General features: G+C 35.5%; 1 protein-coding gene and 1 long non-coding RNA gene across 4 annotated transcripts in view; one reads left to right on the forward strand and one right to left on the reverse strand.

Annotated features, from left to right (window-relative positions):
• The window catches only part of LOC131517046 (uncharacterized), a 140161-nt gene that overhangs the window by 59726 nt on the left and 53626 nt on the right, over positions 1-26809 (reverse strand). The gene's annotated exons all lie outside the window — the stretch shown is intronic.
• LOC131517045 (large ribosomal subunit protein uL14-like) lies at positions 21711-22193 on the forward strand. The gene has a single exon (XM_058738711.1). The coding sequence runs from the start codon at positions 21734-21736 to the stop codon at positions 22154-22156; it is 423 nt and encodes a 140-aa protein (XP_058594694.1). The 5' UTR covers positions 21711-21733; the 3' UTR covers positions 22157-22193.

A 26809-nucleotide genomic window follows, 5' to 3' on the forward strand; every position in this document is an offset into this window, starting at 1 on the left:
ATATATATATATATATATATATATTTATTTATTTAAAAATAGTAAGCCTTTTTCCAAGGCCCAAGGTAAATTGCCACAGACCCACAAAAATATTTAATGGACCCCAAAAGACTTTCCTAATTTTCGCCATTATGTTTTACTCTCCTGACAGAATTCTGTATATGTTTCCCATATAAATATACCAGGGATGCCTTAAACCAGAGAAATGATACAACACTATTAACTTTGTGAGAAATTATATCATGGTTAAAAGCACAGGCTCCAGAACCACACTTCCTGGTCTGAAGCTCAAATCCTTCATACACCCGCTGTGTGACACTGAAGAAGTTACTATATATCTCTTGCTTCATTTTATCTGCAAAATGCTACCTTGTCATAATTTAACAATATGTTATTTACCACTAATGAGGTAGAAACAATTCTACAAGAGCATGGTGCCCACCATATGGTAAGGTAAAGCTTTGTTGAATGAAGGAATAAATGAATGAACGAGTCATCAGTAGTAGAAAAAGAATAAATATGCACAAAAGGAAATATGGGTGATAGCAGTGGAAACTGTGAATGCTAACTGGAACTTTAGCAATTGTAACGATAGCAGAAATGTACTGGAAGTGTTGCTCGGTATTGGACCCAATGGAGCTAATAATGTCAGTCTTCTTTCAGGAGATATATCTGAAATGTTAGCTGTGTTTTCTCAACTTATTTCCACTCAAGATGAAACTTCATCAGCTTCGCACCTAATATAGGTGTTCACAGGCTTTCAGTAAATTTAAGGTAATTTATGATTTCATCTTTCTCAAGTAATTTTCAATCAAGTAAAGTTATCCAACAAGACTGGAAGTTTCACATGGAAACATTTTATTTTAAGGTTTCATTAGTATGCGTAAATTCACAGCCCCTCCCAATCTCCATCCATTTTTTGCAAATAATTGAAAAAAAGTGACTCAACATATGTGGATACCAGTTTTTAGGTTAGCAAATAGGGCATGGCACTTTAAACGTTTTAAATGTGGAACATTAACTGTGTTATAATTTAATTTCTAATAATGAACCTGATTCTCCTTCCAAACTGAAGATAACATCCTGTGGTAAACATGAAAAACAGGAGCATGTCATAGAAAGCATATTATAGCATGAGGCAGGACATCTCTGTTTTCCAGTCCCTTACTCACGTCTTATATGTAATGAATTTTATGTCACTTGGCCTCAGTTTCTTCATCTATAGAACAGGAATGATACCCACACAAAAACAGAAGCTTAACCAAATCCTTGCATTCACTCACTGTCTATTAAGCCCCTACAATGTGCCAAGGTCAGACTTTTTCCTACTCCTCTGTGATTTTTACAAGGGCTCACACAGGTATGAACTAGGAAAGGAGCAATGGAACAATCAGCCACAATGGGTGACATGGGAGTATGGCTACTTACTCATGTATCTTACTTGTACATCTGGTCCTGCTTGGGCTCAATCTGAATGTCCCATTCTCAACTAAGAATAAGTGCTGTCCCATTCTCAACTAAGAATAAGTGCTGCTTGGCAGTTCTGACCAAATCTAGCTTATAGTGAATGTTTCCAGATACTTGGTCACTTGGTGTTTGCTCAAAAGTCAAGCATTCTAGGGCGCCTGGGTGGCTCAGTCTGTTAAGCACCTGACTCTTGATTTCGGCTCAGGTCATGATCTCATGGTTCATGACTCCAAGCCCCATGTTGGGCTCTGTGCTGACAATATAGAGCCTGTTTGGGATTCTGTCTCTCTCCTTCTCTCTCTGCCCCTCCCCAGTTCTCCCTCTCCCTCCCTCCCTCCCTCCCTCCCTCCTTCCCTCCCTCTCTCTCTCTCTTGCTCTCAAAATAAATAAATAAATAAATAAATAAATAAATAAGCTTAAAAAAGGAACATACTTTGTAAATCACGGTCAAAAAAATAAATAAAAAAGTCAAGCATTCCATTTCAACTAAGGACCAGTACCATGTTAAGAGCTATTTCTCAAAGACTGTATAATCTGTGCTACAGATGGCATGGTGTTCCAGATTCCATTAGCCTTCAACTGAATTCTCCCATTGGGTCCTGTCATCATCTCTAGGCTGCATCTTTTCCCAGTACTAATACCTGACTACCTTAGAGTCTGCTGGATCATATGGTTCACATGGCCAGGCTGAAGCACTGCAACCTGGAACTTCAGACCTATTGGCCGATCCCAGCTCAACTTAAAGCTGGCAGCCTCCCTGTCACCCACTACTGCACTAAGGAAGTACTCTTAGGAGTGGGATGTGCTGTATCCAGAAGCCAAAAAAGATCTACCAAGGTACTTGGTACTTTGTGTAGGGATGCAAGATGCAGCAATTTATCTTTTACTTTGGAGCAGATATCCCAGCACACTGCTGGCCAGTGTACCCATGAATTTCACAGGAGTAGCAGATCCTTGAAACTGACTACAGATTATTTCCCATCCTTGGAGTACAGGTGTCCTATCAAATCCACCAGCATTCTAGCCACCTTTTGCCTATCCTGTCCAATCAGCATTGTGTCATTTTTGTAATGGATCTCTGTGACATTCTGTGTGATGGTCAATGCATTTCAGATTCCTTTGGACTATATCCCAACAGAAGCAAGAAAGTTCATGTATCCGAGAGGCAACTGTTTCTGATCTACTTTTCTAAGTGGAATGAAGAGGAATGAATATGTCAAATTACTGATCACATACCACGTACTTAAAATATTAATAATCTTCTTCCAACAGTGATATCACATAAGGCAGAGAAACCATTACCAAGACTACTACTTGGTTAAGTCTCCACTAGTCTATCAAAAAAAAAAAAAGTCTGCACTAAAAAAGTAACTGTAGAGTTACTCTGCAGGATGGGGTTTCTATAATCCCAAACTAAACAGAAAATAAAAGGAAATATGATCAGGTAAATATGGCAAAATAAACAGAAACATGATAGAGACTCCCAAAAGTACAATGGTTAGAATTTTGATAGTGGCACTAATCTCCCTCCAACACCTACCATGATAGCTTATATTCCACAGACCAAGTACCCAGTGTGAATTTTGTTCCAACTGCTAAGTATATCAGTTTCAAATATATATACTTGGTAAGTGGGAATGACCACGGAGTGGGTCCACAGACCCAGTGGTTATACTGGGAACAAGATCTTACCCAGGACTTCCTGAAGGCCTGTGCTCTAAATCAGATGCCATGACACCACCATAGGACTATTTCTTTGGGTTCCATCTTTCCAAACATGTTAATGAGCCTACATCTGTGACTATATCCCCAGTAGTCAGTCTGGACTGAGGAGGAAAGCCACCATTCAATTTCTTCATGATCTTGATGCCCCTCTTATTGGTATATTCCTGATGGCTTTGAATGAATGGTATTTCCTCTGAACCATGTTGAGGAACACAGTCCTCTGATGGGTCTTCCATTCTTCCATAAGACGTCCATCCCAGGATGCCCAATTCCCTCAGACCCTTTATTCCTTTTTTCATTATCTTCCAAGGTAACTCAGGATTTCATTCCACTTTGCTAAATGTTGTACAGCTTCTGAGGATCACTTTAGCAACAACAAGTTTGGGCTATTCCCCTGGGTTTCCTATTATCATTTTAATCCTGTATCCCAAGAATGCTCCCAAGTCAATAAATTCTTCCTATTTAGTTTTACATTCTGGCCCTCTTGATCCCTGATGTGCTCCCCTGGCTCCTGCTGATACACACTAATGAATTTTTGCAAATCTTTTGTCTTTTTCCCTCCTTTATGAGGCCCATCTGGGTTATACAGAGATTTAATCCTAGTTAGCACCTTGGCTACCAAGACAGAAGGTGAGGATAGTCCCTGAGGGAGGCACCTGTTAGCCTGTGGAGGAAAGACTTCAGTATCATAGAGTACAGGGAAGTCCTAGCTGTTATTAGGGAAGGGAGACCACTTCTACAAGCCCAAAGAATCTATGGGTTCTACAGAACCAATATCATCACAAGAAATAAACCATATGCCCCATTCCATTTTCACAGTGCTAGGTGTTCCCCACCAGGGTTCTGACCTTTGCATAACAGACCTGTACTGGCTGAGTATTCAGATGTCTCTGGAGTTCTGCAACCCTAATAATGACATCTTCAGGCTGCTGCTCTATATATCTGCTTTTCCACTGCAGAAAATAAGGGCCTTCTTTATAAGTTGCCATGAAGGCTCTTTGGTTATCATGCTTAGTCATTTATTGCCCTTAGTCTGTCATTATCTTTCTGTGAGACATGTACATGACTTACCAATAACCAGCCAATTCTGTCTTACTGGCATTGTTTCCATCATATCTTTCAAACACCTGCATTACTGCACTTGCCAAAGCATTTCCTTACAGGGACATTTTTCCAGGTCACCCCTGGTGAAATGCTTATCAACTACTAAATTGTGCCAGAATCTCTTCATGTCCCAACTACCAACCAGAATAGCATCATTTGGACTCACCAGGCTATAGGTGAGCCAATTCCAAATGAACTTACCACAGCCACAGTTTCTCAAACCACTTTCAGAACCACTTATGCTAGACCAGGTCCTCCAAGAAACCAACGTCAAGGCAGAATTAGAAATACAAGAAACCAGCAAGTGAACATAAAAAAGGAGCCAGAAGAGTGTGGGAAAGCCATAAGACTGTGATACAGATCTGACACTTGTGAAGGAGAAGGGGAAGGAAGGAAGTGCGTTTGGAAAAACTTTAGACTGCAGTGGAATTCTAAGGCAGTTCAGAAGGTGGTGGGAGTCCTAGAAATAAAGCCGGAGTGCTCTCACGTTTCCGAAGAATGGGCCTCTGTTAATGTCCCCTCCACATTTCTCATTGGCTAAGAATAGGCTGTGGGAGGTGCAGTGTCAGGGCAAACACAAGGATGCATTTTAGAGAGCAGCAGCTGAGGCTATCGGTCAGTGATGCTCTATAGTCTGCAATCTAAAAGGTAAATTTCTGGGTCGCCTGGGTGGCTCAGTTGGTTGAGTGGCTGACTTCAGCTTGGGTCATATCTCACAGGTCATGTGTTCGAGCCCTGTGCCAGGCTCTTGGCTGACAGCTCGGAGCCTGGAGCCTGCTTCCGATTCTGTGTCTCCCTCTCTCTCTCTCTGCCCTACCCCTGCTTTCTCTCTGTCTCTCTCTGTCTCTCTCTCTCAAAAATAATAAACATTAAAGAACATTTAAAAAATAAAGTAAAAGGTCCATTTTCATCACTGCCACAAGAGATAGCATTTATTGGACACATAAAAGATTCCAGTCACCATTCTAAGCACATAGTAGGAATTACCTTTTCAATTTTTCACAGCAACAATGTTAACTTTGTTTTTTTAATTATTTTGTTTTTGTAGATGAGGCAACTGCATCTAAGTGGCTTGCCCAAGTTCACACAGCCAGAAAGTAGCAAAAATCGATTCAAACACAAATCTCTTTGGAGGCACAGCTAGATGCCTTTAACCACTTGCTTCCTATCTTCAGAGGGCTTAGAATCTGGCAGGTAAAGACACTTGAGAACAGGCAAACATAATAAAACATGAATCTTCTTAATTAAGGCTGATAATTACAAATTGTCTATAAGAAAGACTGCTTTGGTATATCTGGAGAAAATCAGTGAATGCTTTGACTTATACCTAAAGGAAGAGTAGATATTTGTGTAAAAAACAGGATTTCAGGGAAACAGGGAACAATGTTGAACAGGAAGAAGAATGTAGGAGCGTCACAAGGCTAGTTCTCGCATGAACTTAAATATTTTCGGATTATTTGAAGCACCAGTAAGAGTCCTGATTCTTCTCAAAGGGTTGAAAAATAAGAAAACTGTTCAGTTCAAGCTTCTAGCAAGAGGCAACTTTTTACATCAGAAAAGGTTGAAACAAATATTTCCAATGCCAAAACAGGTAAAGGGGATGTTGATCATAGCAAATAAAATGCAGACGGGGAACAGTCAGTTGAAGGGTAATATCTAAAGCAGCAGTAATAGCAGCGGCAGCCTGCTGCCATTCCCAGAGTTAAAAATAAAGCCAGCATTTGGAAAGAATGTGGGAAGGAGGCAAAGTCTTCTGCAGAAGTCAACTGAATGAGAGTTGGTACTAAAAGGTGTCCGCGGAAGCCCCAAAGACAAATCACTACCCACAATTTGACATATACCCCTTGGCATTAAAATCAATAATAGATAAATAACTTTATTTAAAAGTAAATACCTCAAAGGGTGCCTGGGTGTCTCAGTCGGTTAAGCGTCCAACTTCAGCTCAGGTCGTGGTCTCACTGCTTGTGTGTTCAAACCCCGCATCGGAATCTGTGCTGACAGCGCAGAGGCTGCAGTCTGCTTCAGATTCTGTCTTTCTCTCTCTCTGCTCCCCCCACTCATTCTCTGTCTCTCTCTGTCTCTCAAAAATAAATGAACATTAAAAAAAAATTAAAAAGTAAATAAATACCTCAATGCCTGAGTAAGGAAGGAGCAGGCATGAGAAAAGGATTTGGGCTGAACAAGATGGAGATTTTTCTCTTATAGAATAAACCTAATAAGTGTTAAGATTCTTATTTCCAACTACCAGTATCTTAAATGCCTATATCATTCCCACCTCAGTAATTCACTCTCACAGAAATTAAAGCATGGATACATGGAAATGGATATATAAAACAAGGTATCTTGTTTGTTATAGAAAAAGTTAGAGGTCAATATTGACCTATAGGGGAATTATTATGCTATGATATATCAAAATGTACCAACCTGGAAAAACTTACTTATGTGTTCAATAAATACTTAGTGAGAAATGACCAAGGACCAAGCATTGTGCCAGGAGCTAGGGACACAGAAGTGAAGAAGACTGATATGGTCTCTGCCCTTATGGAGTTTGTAGTCAGGAAAACTAGACAGATAAATACCAAGTATACAATGATGCATGCAAACAAAAAGGAAAATAAGACGTTGTGATAGAGAGTCCATGAGGATCACAGATCCAAACAGATGAGAGGGTATAGGATCCACTTATAACTGAAAGAATAGATCTTTAATAGCAGGAAAGACACAGCCTGCATTTTAACATATGAAAATAAATAAGATGATGATAATGGAGCTAGGCATGTATCTATTTACTGGTCAGAAGATGAGGGAATTAGTTCTCATCCACTATTTTCTATTTTCCTCCATGAGTTATATGCAAGTAGAGGATGGAGAGATATCTGTGAGGTGGAAGGTGAGAAAAAAAATAAGGTAAACATAGATAATTGCATACAGTGCAGATATGCATATTAATTACTCTTGCTGTAATTAATATATTTCGTTCTCTTTGTTTGGCTTTCCACTTGGCAAAACCTCAGGTTTAACACATGTGGAAAAAAAAACTGTGGAAATGACAAATACAACAATTAAAAACATAATGAGATTTAAACAAGGATATATACATTATGAGCAACCAGGTAAATAGTGTTAAATAGAATTACATTCAAATTATTAAAATAACTAAAGTTGCAAACAAAATATGACTCATTTTAACATTATTTACCAAATGAAACAAACGAAAATGAATCTTTTCCTAAAATAATTTTTTTAAAAAACATTACGTTTTAAAGTGTCTCAAATTTTTTTAAAAAAACATATGGGCAGGTAGGAAATTTAAAATAAAAAGCAGAAGTTTTTGTACAGTCTAAATATAGATATGATAGTGTGCCAGGTTTTAGCTGAAATTTCTCTATATATAACCTATAATGGGCCCAGTATTTACTTTTTTTAATGTTTTGTTTCTAAAGAACATATAATGTAACTAATTAAATTCAAATTAATGAGGTTTTAATTTTTAATTGTTTTTTAATGTTTAAAAAATTTATACACCCTTTACCCATTTGTCTTATTCCCTATTACCTACCTCTGGCAAAAACCAATCTGTTCTCTGTACCTATGAGCCTGGGTTTTTGTTTGTCTGTTTGTTTTTTGAGATTCCACATATAAGAGACAGCATACACTATTTGTTTTTCTCTACCTGACTTAATTTATTTTTCATAATGCCCTTCAGGTCCATTCATGTTACAAATGGCAAGATTTCATTCTCTTTTATGGAGAATGTGTATATATACCACATTTTCTTTATCCATTCATCCATCACTGGAAACTTCTTTAACAAGAAATGTTAAGGGGACTTCTTTAAGATAAGAAGAAAGGGTTCTAATTGGTAATAAGAAAACATATGAAAGAATAAATCTCATTAGAAAGGTAAATAAATAATAAAAGCAGTAGATAAATAGTAAATGTAATAAAAATGGTATGAAAGTTAAAAGAGGAAAGTAGTTAAAGTAACTATGATTGAAATAATTAGTTAAGGGATACACAAGTAGAATATGATATCAAATCATAAAACATGTAGAAGGGAATAAAAATGTTGAGGTTTTCAATGGGATCAAAATTAAGTTGTTACCAACTTAAAATAGACTGTTACAGATATAAGTTGTTATAAATAAACCTCATGGTAACCACAAAGAAATAATTTATAGTAAATATGCAAAACAGAAAGAGAAAGAAAGTATATCACTAAAAAAAAGTCATCAAACCACAATGGAAGAGACCAAGAGAAGAAAGAAAAGAGAGAAATTACAAAAGCAGTCAATAAACAATAAAAGGACAACAATTATATACCTATCAATAATTACTTTAAATGTAAATGGACTAAATTTACTAATCAAAAGACAGAGTGGCTGAATGGGCAAACAAACAAACAAACAAACAAACAAACAAAACAAGACCCACCTATATGCCACCTAAAAGAGAATCACATTAGATGTAAGGACACACAGACTGAAAGTTAAGGAATAGAAGATGAGATTTTTATATTTTCTTAATTTTTGCTTGCTCCATTTCTACCTACACATATGAGGGGGACCTCAAAAGAAAGGGCCACCCAACCATAAAATAAGGGGAGAAATCAAACATACCAGTTTTGAAACAAAGAGAAACAGAAATTTGAATCAGTGTTAAAATTCTAAATTCTTTTAGGTTACTAAAATAGCTACTGAATCAGAATTTCCATGGGGAGACCCAGGAATCTGCCATTTTAAAAAAAGCTGCTTGGATATTTTTGAAGTAGATAATTTCTGACATGTTGAAAAAATAATGCTAGCTCAATTTCTCAATTTCAAATTATATTTCATAATAATGACTTTAGTACAAAAGGGGTCAAAAACATAACTTTAGTTAAGCAGTCAAACTTTGGATTCTTGGGGTGCCTGGGTGGCTCAGTCACGTATGCACCCGACTTTGGCTCAGGTTATGATCTCATGGTTTGTGAGTTTGAGCCCTGTGTCAGGCTCTATGCCTGGAGCTGACTTTGGATTCTGTATCTCCCTCTCTCTGCCCTCCCCTGCTGGTGCTCTCATTCTCTCTTGCTCTCTCACTCTCTCTCAAAAATAAACAAACATTTAAAAATTTTAAAAAGAAATTTAAAAAACTTTCAATTCTTGATAATACTGTACATTGGTTGCCCAAAGTTTGGTAATGTTAATATACTGTAGACTTGTATAAATGTCTTGGAAACAAAGATTCCAACCTCAGTCTCCATACATAAAAGTCAATCTTTGATTACAGAGTATCTGTCTTTATGCTTTGCTATGTTGTCGTAAATAAAAAGCAGTTTTTGTTAATTACATGGACAGTGTCTAGAATTGCAAAGACCAGAAGGAACCAATTCTTGTGACACTGTGAATTGAGAATGGTCTTAATGGAGACTTTGTAACACTTATATAAGATTGCCTTGGTGAATAAACCATGAAAGTTATAACAAGAAAGAAATCCAACTGGATTGCTAAGGCTGATATCAGACAGACGTGGTTGAAACACTACAGCAAAGAATTCAAACACAGCCAAGAATAAGCTGAAATCAATTTCATCCTTGGAGAAGCTAAATCAGTTAGCTCTTTATGCCAGAGTATTTACAAATTCTAAGGAAAAGCTAGAAATCTGAATAAATGATGTTGTGAATGGTCTGATTCCTGAGGAAAGGTGGGACACTTAGAAGAGTTCAATTGCCAATCCTATAGACCTACCCTAACCAATAGGATAGTCACTAATCATAGGTGGTCTTTGCACTTGAAATGTGGTTGCTGCAACTGACACACTAAATTTTTATTTTTATTTACTTTTAATTAATTTCAATTTGAACATAAAACTGAATACTCACATGCAAAAATAATAATAATAAAAAACCTTAATACAGACTCTACCTCCTTTATAAAAATGAACACAAAATGGATCACAGATCTAAATGTAAAATGCAAACCTATAAAACTCCCAGAATATAACAATAAAATCAAAATTACCTTGGGTTTAGCAATAACTTTTGAGATAACACCGAAGGCATGATCCATAAAAGAAAGAATGGATAAGCTGGGCTTCATTAAAAGTGAAAACTTCTGATCTGTTAAAGACACTATCAAGAGAATTATAAAAAAGCTACAGACTGGGAGAAAATATGTGCAGAAGCTATAACTCACAAAGGACTATTATCCAAAGCATAGAAAGAACTCTTGAAACTCAACAAGAAAACAAACAAACGGAAAAAACTGATTAAAAATAGGCAAAAGATTTGAAGAGGTACCTCACTAAAGAAGATATACGGATGGCAAATATGCAGCTTTATTCATAATTGTGAAACTCGGAAGCGACCAAGATGTCTTTCAGTAGGTAAATGGATCAATACACTGGCACATCCAGATAAGGGAATATTATTCAGCACCAAAAAGAAATGAGCATCAAGTCATAAGAAGACATAGAGGAAACTTAAATGCATATTACTGAGAGAAACAAGCCAATCTGAAAAGGCTACATACTGTATAATTCCGACTATATGATGTTCTAGAAAAGGCAAAACTATGGAGACAGGAAAAAGATCAGCAGTTACCAGGAACTGTGTGGAGGGAGGGATAAATTAGTGGAACAACAAAGATTTTTAAGGCAGTAAAACTACTCTGTGTGAAACTGTAATGGTGTATGCATGTCATTATACATTTGTCCAAATCTGACAATACCAAGAGTAGGCCCTGATATAAAATATGATCTTTGGGTGACAATGATGTGTCAGTGGAATCCCATCACCTGCAATAAATGTATCACTGTGCTGATAATAATTTCTGAACCTAAAACTGCTCTAAAACTATTTTTAAAAAAAGCTCAATCTAAAATCTGATACATATGTGATTTAACTATTATAAAACCTTTAATTATGTTTGAGCAACTCATATATACAAATCTTTGCTTTCAAATCCTCATCTTATAAAATATATAAATAAAGATCAAGTATATTCAGTGAAATTTTAGTGTTCTGATTGAGAAATGCTGTAGGTAGAAAATACACATTGGGTTTTGAAATATTAGTATAAGAAAAAGAATATAAACTATCTCAATAATTTTAATACTGATTATATGTTGAAATGTTAATATTTGGATATATATGGTTAAATATGGTTAAATATATTATAAAAAATAATTTCATTTGTTTCTTTTTACTTTTTAAAATGTAGATGCTAGAACATTTAAAAGACCCAGGTGGCATGCGTTACATTTCCATTGGACAGAAATGCTTAGACAACTTTTAATAAGTTAGACAACTTTTGGTAAGTTGTTGGATATGTAAGTCTTACCTAATTTGCCATGTATTTTTGTCATTACATGGTCTGTTGAAACAAAACAGAGAATCTTACATGTAATAGCTATTATTTAAGTTCCATAAGGAAACTGAGGATTGTTATCTGCACACAGAGAGACCTAGGAGCAAAGGATATTTTTTTTTGAAGTCATAACAAAAGGGTACTTCTGGAAGATGGCCTCAACAAAATAAAGCTATTGTGTCTACCACCATCTGCTAGTTTGCCCCTGCCCCAAACACCAAAAGGGAACACACAGACATAGGCAGAAAGACTAAAATCACAATTCATTTGAAAGGACCTAATAACTTGAGGACAAGGATAAAGATCAGCAACTAGAAACTGTATAGAAAGGATTTTTTGATAATTGATCTTCTTTGTGATAAGTTACAAATAATTAAAATTCTGATACTAAAGAAGTTCTGAAAGGTAAAGCAGATGAAAAATGACCTTTCAGAAAGCTATGCAAAAAGATCAGAACTCTCCTATATTCAAAATTTCATTACACAACTTCAAAATTATTTTGAGAACAGAGATAGAAAAGTTGGGGCTTGCATTAAAAGCATAGTTCTAAGTTCAATGTTACTTTGTTATCCACAGAAACCAATCTAGCTGGAAATCTAATCAAATGTATTATTTAATAGAAAAATAATATGTGGCATTTTGTGATGTAAGCATTCATTCAAATTGTATTTATTCAATACCTCAATGTAAAAAATATCATGTCAAATGTTTTGGAGAATGCAAAAGTGAGCTATGTAGAAGTACTTCCCTCTAATATTAAGGAAATATCTATTCTCAGAAAATACTCTTTTCAGATTTCATCCACACCACCCTTCCAAATTCCTTGTGTTGGATTACTGAGCCTGCTCCTAGATTCCCAGATTCCCTAGCTTGGTTCTATATTTTTGGATAAGGTAACTGAAGATTTCCTTTACTAATCCATGGAACACTCCTCTCTGGTATCCTGATGAATCTCAGCTACCCACTCTCTACTCGCATTTTCCTTTATCCTCACACACAGCAGCATGTGGTAGACGAACCCCAACAGTTAAGGACCCCTGTAAGTGCAGCTGTCAGTCTAAGGTGGAAAGAAATGGAAGTAAAAGTAGTCTGAGTTAATCACATCAAATGAGAAACTTCTTGCTTTTTACTCGCTGATTCCTACCCCTCTAAAAACCATACAAAGACGGCAAAAGTGCAATTTTCAAAAACTGGTCTACCAGAAACCTAAGTGGAAATGTATATACTAAACAGAACATGCTAACAAATGTAATTGAGAAATAGTTTTTCTAATGGTTGTAATTATGATTATAATCATGCTTTCCCTCCTGACCCCTCACCTTGAATGATGGATGAATATAGTATATAATATACTCGCATCAAAAAAAAAAAATAAGACTCACCTGTTATAAAAGCTAAAAGCATGGAATTAGTACAGCATCTGGCAGATATTTATTAATCTTACCAACTAAAACAGATGGAAAGTCAGGCATTAAAATCTGTTTTTTTATGGCCTGGAATGACAATGAACAATAGGTCAAATATTACACTAAGAGTGGTAATTCCCCTTTATTTAGAAAGAATAAAATGGGTATCTTCAAACAGTCTTTGTTTGAATAGTTATCCTATCTCCATGAGAATCCAGACTAGTTTATGTACTTTTTAATTTACATGATGAAGTATTTTGAAAAGTTGGTCATGAAATTTTTATCCTAGAAAAATAACAAGGTTGGAAGTTAAAGAATAGTATTCTACCTTATAATTAATATCTTAGAACACCAATTCCCTAATACTATCTACAGATCCAAGGATCCAGAGTAAATATAAAACTACTTTGAATATCAGAGAAGTATATACATGTTACACATACACACACACATACAGGGTTTATTTATATGACATACAGCATTATGTTCATAAATCTTAATCCACTGTAAGAATTTAGTCTTCTAAATCTTCAATGCCATTTCTGGTCCTTGGCTTCCATTCCTGGTTTCTCAGATTCTGACTCAGACACACTCACTTCTTGGAACATCTAAATCTCATTGCAATTCATCCACCAACTTTGCAATCTTTAATCACATTGTTCTTTTTTAATTTTAAGTTCAAACAGATTTTGCTTTAATGTGTAATGATCTCATAACCTCTTGAACCTCCAAAATATAGTAAAATGTATGTTTTTGCCATCAGAGCGATATAAAAAATACGTTCCTGTGACTTTCAGGGTTGTTCAACCAAGGTTAGACTAGTTTGGGAAATCTGAAAACTCTCAAAGGGTTAGGGCAGAACAGTGGGAGCAGTCAACTTCCCAAGTGTATTATAATGGCCCTTGGGGCGACAGAAATAACAGATGCCAAGAGGTGGTGCCTAAATCCTGCAAAAATCTAAGATTGAGCGATTACGTTATTAAAATCCTCAGATGAAGTCCCGAGGACAATTAAGGATGGAATATAGTTAACTACAAAATTCCTATGTGGTAGGAACCCCATAGGTCATAGATTTTCACAGAAGGTTCATAGCTGAAAGAGTAAGCCAAGTTTTTATTCAAGTGTTGGGAATAATATGGGACATTGAAGGATTGATAGTTCTTATGGACTGTGTCAAATTTATATGTTGAAATCTAACCTCCAATCTGATGGTATTAGGAGGTATTTTTGGATAAGGTAACTGAAAATTACCATAAGAGCCATTGGGAGGTAACTAGATCCTAAGGGTGGAACCCTGTTGAATGGGCTTAGTGTCCTTACAAGAAGAAGACAGAGAGCTAGCTCTCTTTCTGCCATGTGAGAATACAACTAGAAATTGGCAGCCTATAGCCCAGAAGAGAGATTTCATCAGAACATGATCATGCTATCACCCTGTTTCAGACTTTCAACCACCAGAACCTTGAAAAATAACTTTAAACTGTTGTTTAAACTAAAAAGGAAAGAAGGAAGGAAGGGAGGAAGGAAGGAAGGAAGGAGAGAAGGCAGGAAGGAGTTAGAGAAAAGAACAAACATTATCCCAGTTCTAAAAATTCTTCAACATGGAAGTTTCGGTGGTATGATGGATACACTAGATCCAAAGTGTTGTAGGATAATGAACATCAATAAAATGGACACTGTGAACACTGATCATTCATTGTAAAAGCCTGCCAGTGAAAGAATTTTTAGATGGTAGGAAATATTTCAAGGAAAATATTTCAAATGAAAATATTTGCATTTTCTTATATTTTAAAGACCTTCCTTTAAAAAAAAAAAAGGTATATTTAAGGGCAGAAAACATGAAATGAGAAGAGTAAGAGACTGAACATGATGAAATTGGTAAGTGTGCAAGCAAATTTCTTGGAACCTATCCCTGCTTTCGCCATTTCCACATTACAATGCCTGTCTGCTGCAGCCTGCCAGTAAGGTTTTAGGCAGAAAACCATGCTCAGAAAGCTTCCATTGTCTCATCAAGTTTATCTTGCCTGAGCGGAAAATCACTAATTTACTCATATTTGAAATATAAATGGACTTTTAGTGACTACTAAGTTAACGTGTTATTTTTTTCAATTGTGTGTACATTTTAAAAAGAAAAAGAAAGGAGGGGGTGGTGAGAGGGGGGATAGGCCCAATGAGTGATAGGCATTAAGGAGGGTACTTGTTGGGATGAGCGCTGGGTGCCCACTGGGCGGGAAGTGAGGAATCACTAAATTCTACTCCTGAAACCATTATTACATTATATTTTAACTAACTTGGATTTAAATAAAATAAAGAAAAAAATAGAGAATAAAAATAAAATAAATGAAATAAAACAATATGTTCATAGCATTATCAACCTTCCACGTAATTAGAATGAAAATAATGAAAATAATATAAACATATTTTAAATTAAAAAAAAAAAGGAAAAGTCTTACTCTGAAGAAATGATTCTGTAATGGGAATTTTAAACTCTGAAACAATTAGGCAGGCCAATATGAAGGGATTGTGTTGGACTAGAAGGTACAGGGAGGGAGAGGACTTCCCCAAACTTTTCATAACACATAACTATTCACAACACATGTATTCTATGAAATTCAGAGATCTCGTCTATTTTACCTTTTAGAATCACCTACTTTTAAAAATTTTTTTACAATGTTTATTTATATTTGAGAGAAAGGGAGAGAGTATGAGTAGGGGAGGGGCAGAAAGAAAGGGAGACACAGAATCCGAAGCAGGCTGTGGGCTCCGAGCTGTCAGCACAGAGCCTGACGCAGGGCTCGAACCCACGAGCCATCAGATCATGACCTGAGGTGAAGTCAGATGCTTAACCAACTGAGCTATCCAGTTGCCCCAGAATCACCTACTTTGACATCATCTATTTTCTGTCTTGTTAGCATGTAATTCCTGATATATTCAGGAATTCGGTAGCCACAAATTAAAGACTATTCAGTATTAGAAGTCAACCTAAATATCTGCTAAATTAGACGAAAATGCATTTAGACAGTAAAGTTGTTATTTTTAAGTGTAAAATATATAAAATATTTTGTCTCCTCCTATGTAAAAAAGAAATTCTAATCTTTGCCACATTTCTTGTAATGGTTAACGTGGAAGAAGGCAGAAGAAGAAAAACAATAGCAGTTGACCTGGTTTTCTGATTTCGTGGTATCTTGTGTGCTTTTCAAACCTTGAGCTTCCTTTGAACTGACAGAATACATAAGAGAAATTTTTAGATAAAATTCAGAGTGAAGTTTGATAAATGTGAAATAGTTCCAGTTAAATAAAATTAGTATCTGTTTTTATATGTCAGACCACACCAGAAAACAATGTATTTTGAATCCATATGTATTTTATTAAATATTTATCTAATATTTAGGTTTGGTTAATATTAAGGTTTTTGAAATTCAGAATCATTTAGTCTATGGAAACTTTTCCACTGTTGGTTTTTATTTTGTATTGTATCTCAGTTTTTTGCTCCACCACCTTGATGTTTTTAAGTTATTTTTTTGTGACAATATCTGGCTATGATCATCCACATGAAAAGTTTCTCACAGCTTTTCCTCAATCCTTACTCTTATCCTCAAATAAAACACAAGGGGAAAAAAACTGCTCAGTTGGTTTCCTGGGCTCTCACAACACCACATATATGGTGTTAATCCCTTAAAGTCAGCAAACTGTTGATGTATGAAAAACAATATTCTCAAAGTGCAGAGGGTCAAGTAGTGGAAAGATACTTAAAATGATACAGAAGGCCCATGTCTCGACTACAAAAAGAATTACCGAACTGCTGTTTACAAAGCTCTGTTTTTGTATGTAACTTTTCTTGGCAACAGATGCAGTATTTATAGTAAAGTCTATCACCGTTTATTAATGTTATACATTAGAGTTATTTGCTACTCTAAAAATGATATGCTAAAATATGCCGAAGCATTTTCAAATAAAACAAGAAAAATGAACTGACAATTTATTAATTGCATTTCATTGTTTCATAATAGAACATGATAAACCTTGAATAAAACAACATAAATATATCAATTCCATTTAGCATAATTGTTCTAACCATTTATAATGAAGTCTCCGGAGAGTTCTTTTCTACTCAGTTTTCCTGAAAGTGCAAGAGAATTCCCCCTTTCTTTATTTCCTTCTGCCATTGTTTAAAACAGTTGCTTTCTGGGGCGCCTGGGTGGCTCAGTCGGTTAAGCGTCCGACTTCGGCTCAGGTCACGATCTCGCGGTATGTGAGTTCGAGCCCCGCGTCGGGCTCTGTGCTGACTGCTCAGAGCCTGGAGCCTGTTTCAGATTCTGTGTCTCCCTCTCTCTCTGACCCTCCCCCGTTCATGGTCTGTCTCTCTCTGTCTCAAAAATAAATAAAAAAGTTAAAAAAAAAATTAAAAAAAAAAAAAAACAACAGTTGCTTTCCAGTAACTTATAGGCAAGCAGAAGAATAAGGCAATAACCCAAATGTGCGTGTGTCCGGAGAACTGATAAACAACTTTCTAATCGGAATCTTTCAACTAAATGTCATTTCGGAAATCTTGCTGCAGGTATGGTGCATCTCACATGTTGTTTGTTCTAAGACTAAATGGTTCAAAAGACTAGTCTCAAAGCTCTAACAAGATACTAAAACAGGTGCATTAGTGAATGCATACCAGTGTCCCCGCTTACCATAAGAAGCAATTCCGCCATATGTTTTAGGTATTATGCTTTTAAGGAATGCATAATAAATCTGCTTCAGCTTTGAGGAACTGGTAGGGTTGTAGGAACCCCAAACAACTCCAGAGTGAGTTAGATACAGGGTCAACAGTCATGTTCTCTGTTAAAGACACATGGAGGAAGAGAGTACATTTACATAAAAATTTACCATTTAAAGGCCATAAATTCTTTGACTATATGTTTGTGTTACTGACAGCTTTGAAAACATTAAACAGGTACACCTTCATCCTTAATGGGAGGGACCAGTCTTTATTTTAATACCAAGAGAGCAGAAACAGGGTTGGTAGGAGACAAGAGAGCAAGTAGACACAACTGTGTTTGAAAATTCAACATGCAAGAAAGCCAGTAACTCACAGAAACAGAGAGGGGATGGATAGCCACATGGGAAGCAATAAAAATGAATCAATTCTTTACATTATACATCAGGATAAGTTCTAAAAGGATCAGAGACTTGGCTGTCACAATAAATAAATATAGCAAAACAAGCACTAGAAGAGACACAAATTAACTGCTCCATAACTTGTCCTTGGGGAAATCTTTCCTAACTATAATTCAAAATCCAGGAGGAATAAAGGGAAAATGGCTAATCTTTCTTACTAAATTTTAAGACTACTTCCCAAGGAAAAAACACCCCAAGCAAAGTAAAAAGACAAACTGGGGAAGGGGGGAATTGCAATCATATCACAAAGGGGTAATGCCCTTAATATATTATTTACTTCTAATAATAGTGGGGGAAAAGCACCCGAATTCTAAATGGTCTAGGGCTTTCAGCAATGTTCAGTCTTTCTTAAAATTGCAAGACCATTTCTCACCTATCAGAATGGATGCAATACAAAAGTCTGATAATATAACGTATAGATGAGGCTGTGGGGAAATGCATTGTAATACATTGCAGTCAGAATGCAAAATATCATAACCCATAAACAGAAGAATTGGCAATATGTAACAAAAGTACATATATATTTACCCTTTGAGCTAGCAGTCCCACTTCTGGGAAGCCATTCCAAAATTTACTGGTAAAATATACAGAAGTTGGTTTATTATAGCACTCTTTGCAATAAATAGCAAAAGCCTTGAAACAAAGCGTATGTCCACCAAATTGGGAAGAAGTCATGTATATTAGCACAAGGGAGCAATGTGCAGCTCTGCATGATAATGAGGAATATCTTTCTATACTACTATGGCGTGATCTCCAAGAAAGGTGAAAAATGTCAAGGTGAAAAACAGCATATGTCATATGCTATTTATTTAAGGAAATGAATATATGTACATATATTATAAAATTTACATTACGATATTGTAGTAATTAGTAACTAGTAACACATTATATAACTTTGACATTATAATATCATAGTAATATAAAACTGAAATTATAAGATCAAAAAATATATTCTATAAAAACAACAATAACAAATATATAATGATCTTCCTAGGAGAAGAGGGAACAGGACAGTGATTAAAAACTGAACATTTCTGAATACGCTGTTTTGTAAATTTCAAGCGTTACTTTGAACCCACTTCTATATTTTAAATAACTTTAAAGCAAGATCAATTTAAAAAGTAACTTTCTAATTCCTAAAAGTCAAAGTAAAATCCATATGTCAAATTTTACCACAGCCACACAAGGAACAACTATTCCGAGTAACCTGTAATTTTACTAAACGTTCCTAGTGGGGTATACTCTAAAGGTAACATAAACAGAAAAAAAAATTTTGTTTTCAGTTAATGATTATCAATAGCATTATACTGCAACTGTTAAGTATGTATTGTGAATTAAGGCAAATGGGTAATTATAATGGTGTTCTGAAGAAACAAAGATTTAAACATAGAATTAACAAAATGCAATCGTAATATTATTAAGGTTAAGTAAAATCCCCACAGTCTTTACTATGGATTGTGATAATAAGAATTTATGATTACATATACACAAAGGATTTAGGTATTTCCTACTTCTATCCACCAAAAAGTCTTGAAACAGTGACTAACACAGTAACAATGTGTACACTTGGCCCCTGTTCTTTAATTGCAAGACTTAGAGAATAGTTAGTTCTAGGCATCAGACAAGAAATGTATAATATGTACCTGGATCATCTTACATATCAAAAAGCAAATTTCTATAGGGGTTACCTGTAATGGACTAAAGATCTAATATTTTAAAAGGCTACTATTGGCCAAAGACTGGATGATCTGAACATCAGTAAGGATAATGACTGCCATGAATTGAAACATAGGACATATGCTTAAATACATCATTTTGTATAGACTCTATTAAAAAACACACAAAAAAATTTTTAACTTTATCGGTCTCCTTCAGAGGACATTAATGAATTGACTCATTTTTTTACAGTTGGTAAATAAAGGTAAAGATAAATCAGATGTACCAACTTTCTCATACCAACTGCAATTCAGGATCACCAGACAATGAGGGTAACTGTATCTTTAAAAAATCATTTCAGTTAATAAATGAAGAGAAAATGATAAAATAACATATCACAGTCACATTCTAATTAAATATGAATCTGAGCAATGACCATCAATTGCTATAACATCACAAAAGTTAACTAGACACTGTCTCCTAATGGAAGTACCCAAAACTACCTACAAAGTATTCTTGCCAAAAACAACCTACCCATGAACCTCATATGGACACACTTCTTGCCTCCTGTTCCCATCTGTGTTTTCTCCCATCATCTGTGGAAATCAACAACCCTAAATCACTAACCTGAGTGAGTGATGAAAATGTTTTCATTCATTTCTTTAAATTTTTTCCCTAAATATCATCTTTCCCCTGTTTCCATCCTTCTGTCGCCAGGAGTACCAGCAATGCAAACTACTTTTAAAGTCCAACAGAAGAGGGATTGGAAGTTAATGACCATGGGAACTAGGCCCACAGGGCTTAGTTTATAGAATGCAAGGAAGAGTTGCTGGAGCCAGGTCATGGTCAGCAATGCAGCTGAGGACTCTTTGGTTGAAGATTATCAAATGGTGGATAAAGCAAATAGACTTTCTATGAACCCATATTCAGCCTCAGGTCCAGTGTCCATCATTATCCATACTTCTGAGCACCCATCTCTATCTACTAGGATGGGCACAGTAAAGGAATAATCCGAGAAGACTCTTGACACACCCATTACTAACAATGAATAAAATACCCTTAAGGGTAGGAATTATGTCCTCCTAGGTCTTTGTAGCACATACCTCACATCACCTAGTGCAGTGCTGTGTATAATGGTAAACATTCAGTAGCTTATTAGTAGACATAAGACAATGTAACAGAATAAATAGATAATTATACATGAAAAAAAAGTGGGTGCTACTGAACTTCTCCACATTCACTGAAGATTTACTTGTTAAACTGAAATGTTAATATTTTGTTTAAAAATCTAAAGCCTAAAGAAAAAGGCTGAGAATTAAGGAGTTAAGCACCACTTAAGAAGTTAGAAAAAGAACCACAAAGTAAATCCAAAGAGAGCTGGAGAAATGAGATGATGAAGATAAAAACAAAAATCCCCAAAACAGAGAAACTAAGATGCATTAGAGTAGAATCAAACCTGGTGTATTTGAAAGCGAGAGTAGATCTTTTCTTTTAACAATGCCGTCCTCTCTATGATAAAATAATTGTCAGTAATAATCATGAAATGAAATAACCAATAATAATGGCTATAAAAGACAGAAAGTGAATATCTTCTAATGTTTACTTTTGAGAGAGAGAGAGAGTTGTAGAGAGAAAGGGAGACACAATCCAAAGCAGGCTCCAGGCTCTGAGCTGTCAGCACGGCGCCCGACGCGGACTGCGAGATCATGACCTGAGCTGAAGTCAGAGGTTTAAACTACTGAGCCACCCAGGAGCCCCAAAAGTGAATATTCTATTTTATTCAACTTATGTACAATCATGCCAGTAAAAAAATTAAAAAAAAAAAAAATCAAGGATAGTGCTTTTCCTACTCCTTGTTGAGCAAAGATGTCGAAGCGAGGACGTGGTGGGTCCTCCGGTGCGAAATTCCGGATTTCCCTGGGTCTTCCGGTCGGAGCCGTGATCAACTGTGCTGACAACACGGGAGCCAAAAATCTGCATATCATCTCTGTGAAGGGGATCAAAGGAAGACTGAATAGACTTCCTGCTGCTGGCGTGGGTGACATGGTGATGGCCACAGTGAAGAAAGGCAAACCAGAGCTCAGAAAGAAGGTACATCCAGCAGTGGTAATTCGACAACGAAAGTCATACCGGAGAAAAGATGGAGTGTTCCTCTATTTTGAAGATAATGCGGGGGTCATAGTAAATAATAAAGGTGAAATGAAAGGTTCTGCTATCACTGGACCCGTTGCAAAGGAGTGTGCAGACTTGTGGCCCAGGATTGCATCCAATGCTGGCAGCATCGCATGATTATTTGCTTTATCTGTTTTAAAAAAGAAGTAAATGTGCTCCTAGAAAAAAAAAAAAAAATCAAGGATAGAAAAAGGAAAAATGCAATGGAATGTTTCTAAATTATATTAATATGTTTTATATTGAAAAAGAAAAATTTGGGGGCGCCTGGGTGGCGCAGTCGATTAAGCGTACGACTTCAGCCAGGTCACGATCTCACGGTCCGTGAGTTCGAGCCCCGCGTCAGGCTCTGAGCTGATGGCTCAGAGCCTGGAGCCTGTTTCCGATTCTGTGTCTCCCTCTCTCTCTGCCCCTCCCCTGTTCATGCTCTGTCTCTCTCTGTCCCAAAAAATAAAATAAACGTTGAAAAAAAAAAATTAAAAAGAAAAAGAAAAATTTGTATCTATATAATCTGTTACGGTAATGAATAACATTATATGAATAACATTATAATTAATAGCAAAGGGAAGTTAAATAAAAAGAATAGCAACTAATAAAGAATACATTTTTATTTTAGAGGTATTTTTCAAATTCCATAAAGTATCTCATGCTTGAATTAAAACTTTTACCTCAACAATAGAAGTATTGGACCCAGTAGTTCCTACTCTACCTCATTGTTTAAATTTGTAAAGGTATATAAAAACTCCAAGAGCAACCTAGAATGACAGAAATGAAGTAACTTGATTTTATTTCTTATTATTTATTTTTAATCTACTGCATACACAGAAGAACATGTAAAACCACAGCAATTGGAGACACAAACTGTCTAAATTAAGATCTAACAAACCCAAGTCATTATGCATTTACTCTCTAAATGAATGCAAACAACTGAGTCTAAATAAGTTACATGAAGACGCGATAACTAGTTTTCCCATTAGCTTCAAGGATGATATTTCATAATGCAAATTATAATAAGGACACAGTACTTTGAAATTGACACAGATTTTTTAAAACCTTAATAACAACCACATCAACTTTTTTAGACTTTTGGCCAAAAAAAGTTTTTAATTCACCGATATTGTTTAGAATTACCAGTGCATGATAATAATATAAAAGCTTGTCAACTTTTAGTCAGTTTTACCAACTGTTTTTAAATTCTCTACCGGAAACACACCTCCTAACTGCCTGTATCCAGGGAAGACCACTCTCACCACCTACCCATCATGTGCCACTGGTGCAAAGACTAATACTTGAAAAGCCTAGTAAAATGGACAAATGTAAAAATGTTGTAAACAAGAGAAGGCACAAATAAATGACACCAGGAATTAAAAAAAGGAGACACAATTTCAAATAGCACACCCACTAAAGAAGTAAGAAGAACACTCTGAACAACTGCATGACAATATATGGGAAAATTTCAGATGAAATGAAAATACTCCAGTAAAATATAACTTAAAAAGCAACTAAGAAAGAAAAATTTAATAGTCAATTAAATTGAATGTTTATTTTTATTTGGAGACAAACAGTAATCACCCAGGGTTAATGGTAATTTATGCCAAATATTCAAAGAACTGGGCATTACAATCTTAAGCTAACTTTTCCAGAAAATACAAAAAAGAGGACAAACTTTCCAACTCATTCCATGAGATCAGTGTATCCTTCCCACAACAACCAGACAAAGACAAGAAGAGGAAAGAAAGGGTTAGTGTAATTTGTGAACATCAATTAAAAAAATCTAAACAAAATATTAACAAACTGAAAATAGCAATATACAAAAAAATATATCATGAACATGTCGTATTTATCTGAACAATATAAGAGTTATTTGGCATTCTTAATAGAAAATCCATACTACGATTTTACATGCAAAAAAAGTTTTTACAACTTCAATGTGCATTCATGATTTTAAAAGTACACTTAAACTAGGACTAGAAGATAACTTCCTTATACATGCAAAAAGAAGTTTTTAAAAGTTCAACATACATTCATAATTTTAAAAACACACTGAAGTAGGAATAAAAGATAACTTCCCTAAAAGTTACCTGTGAAAAGTTTAGAGCAATCATTTTTAATGTAGGAACTTATGAAGCATACCCTAAAAAATTAGCTACAATTTTTCTGGTTCTACATATGAGTTTGGAAGTCACCACTCTGTTCTAACAAGTAAAAAGCTGAATATACTAAGAAATAATCAACTCTTCTAGGATCCATAAATGAGGAGAGGACACAGGACAAAACTCTGCCTGCAAGAGTGATGAGACAGGTGAATCAGGGCATCTCGAGGTCCTTGAGGCACAAGCAGAAACTGCCTCGGGCAATCAGTGTCAGAGGAAGACCTGAACTTCAACTGATAAATTGTAGCAGCTCAGTGTAGACAATCCTGCAAGTTAAAAACTCCAGGGAGACCCAGTCATTGGGGGTCCCTCACAATTCTGTGAGATTTACCTCCAGGACCTCAAACATATTCCCACAATAAATATCAGAGAAAAATCTTGTCTGGCCCAGGCAGGGAGAGAAAAAAAGGAACCATTTTCTTTTTTTTTTTTTAAATTTTTTTTAACATTTATTCATTTTTGGGAGTGAGAAAGACAGAGCATGAGCAGGGGAGGGGCAGAGAGAGAGGGAGACACAGAATCCGAAGCAGGCTCTAGGCTCCAAGCTGTCAGCACAGAGCCTGACGCGGGGCTCGAACTCATAAACCCCAAGATCATGACCTGAGCTGAAGTCGGATGCTCAACTGACTGAGCCACCCAGGCGCACCCCTAAAATGGAACCATTTTCAAACACTCCAGAGCACTCTGCTCTTAGCAAGGACAGCTCTCAGGAGAGACTGTTTTACCAGAAGGTAACTTGCTTGGGTATTAATAGAACCTAACTGACCTGGGGAAAGAAAATACCCAATTACAGTCCACTCAGCAATCCTGTCCCAAACAAAAAAGGAGAAAAGTGGGCCAAAGACCTTAACAGACATCTCACCAAAGAAGATACAGAAATAGCAAATAAGCATATGAAAAGATGCTTCACATCATATATCCTCAGGGAAATGCAAATTAAAACAACAATGAGATACCACTCCCTACCTATTTGAATGGCAAAATCCAGAACAAAACCCAGATGCTGATAAGGATGTAAAGTAATGGGAACACTCATTTATTGCTGGTGGGAATGTAATATAGATCAAACACTTTGGAAGACAGTTTGGCATTTTCTTACAAAACTAGAACTCTTATCATAACATACTGTAATCACACTCCTTGGTATTTACCCAACAGAATTGAAAACTTATGTCCATATAACAATCTGCACATCAGTGTTCACAGGAACTTAATGCACAATTGTCAAAAATTGGAAGCAACCATGATTTCCTTCAGTAGGTGAATGGATAAGTAAACTGTGGTATATCCAGACAATGGAATATTATTCAGCTCTAAAAAGAAATGTTTTTCAATACATGAGAGACGTGGAGAAAAAAAATAAGTATGCCTTCAAAGAGAAAGAAGCCAGTATGAAAAGACTAATGCTATATGATTTAACTACATGATATTCTAGAAAATGCAAAACTATGTTGACAGTAGAAAGACCAGTAGTTGCCAGAGTGGGAAAGAAAGGGAGAAATAGGTGAACACAGAGAATGTTTAGGGCAGTGAAATTACTGCATATGAAACCATGACGGTGAATACATGTCATTATGTTTTTGTCCAAACTATAAAATGTACAACATCAACAGTGAACCATAATGTAAATTGTGACTTTTGGCTGATGATTAATCATGTAACTTCATCAGTTGTAACAAATGTACTACGCTGGTGGAGGATGGTCATAATGGGGTAAGTTACATTTATGTAGGGGCAGAGGATATATGGGTTATTTCTGCACCTTTCTCTTAACTTTGCTGTGGATCTAATCTCTTCTAAAAATTAAGGCTTTCAAATTTATATATATATATATATATATATATATATATATATATATATATATATATATTTAATTTATACACAGGTCAAAAACACATCTATCACCACACTAATACAGATAAGAAACTGTACTTGGGTAATCCAGATAAGAAAAAGAAACTAAATGCCTAAGAATTAGAAAAGCAGAAACAACACTGTCATTATCGCAGATGATTCTTGTCTACATTGAAAATTCAAAATAAACTGTGAACAAATTATTAAAAATAAGTTTAGCACAGTGTCAGGATACAAGTGAAATATGAAAGAATTTTGTTGTACATCAGAAGCAAACTGATCATAATTTTTAAAAGATAGCATTACAATAGCAACAAAATATATACATTACTGAGGCAGAAGTCGACAAAGACATTTGCATCATTTGTGGAGATCATTAGAAAATTTATTGAAAGATCTTAAGGAATACCCAATCAACTGAGAGATATACTATGTTTACAAATTCAGAAACTTACTTTTATATATATGTCAGTTTCTCCAAATATATCTATAGGTTCTATATAAACTAAATAGATATCCCAGTAAGATTTTTTAAACGAATTCAACATCAAAATTTTGTTAGAAGAACAAAGGGCCACGTATATCCAAAACATTCAGAAACAAGATTAATGTGGAAAACATTTCCACCAAGATCTCAAAAATTATTATAAATTTCAAGTATTTAGAAGAATAGTATACTGGAATAGAGACAAAAAGATCAGTGGAACCAAATAAAAGCCAGTATATAGATACATGTGTATATATAGAACTTTAATATATGACAGAT

The sequence above is a fragment of the Neofelis nebulosa genome, chromosome 7 (genome assembly GCF_028018385.1).
Source record: "Neofelis nebulosa isolate mNeoNeb1 chromosome 7, mNeoNeb1.pri, whole genome shotgun sequence".
Taxonomy (NCBI): domain Eukaryota; kingdom Metazoa; phylum Chordata; class Mammalia; order Carnivora; family Felidae; genus Neofelis; species Neofelis nebulosa.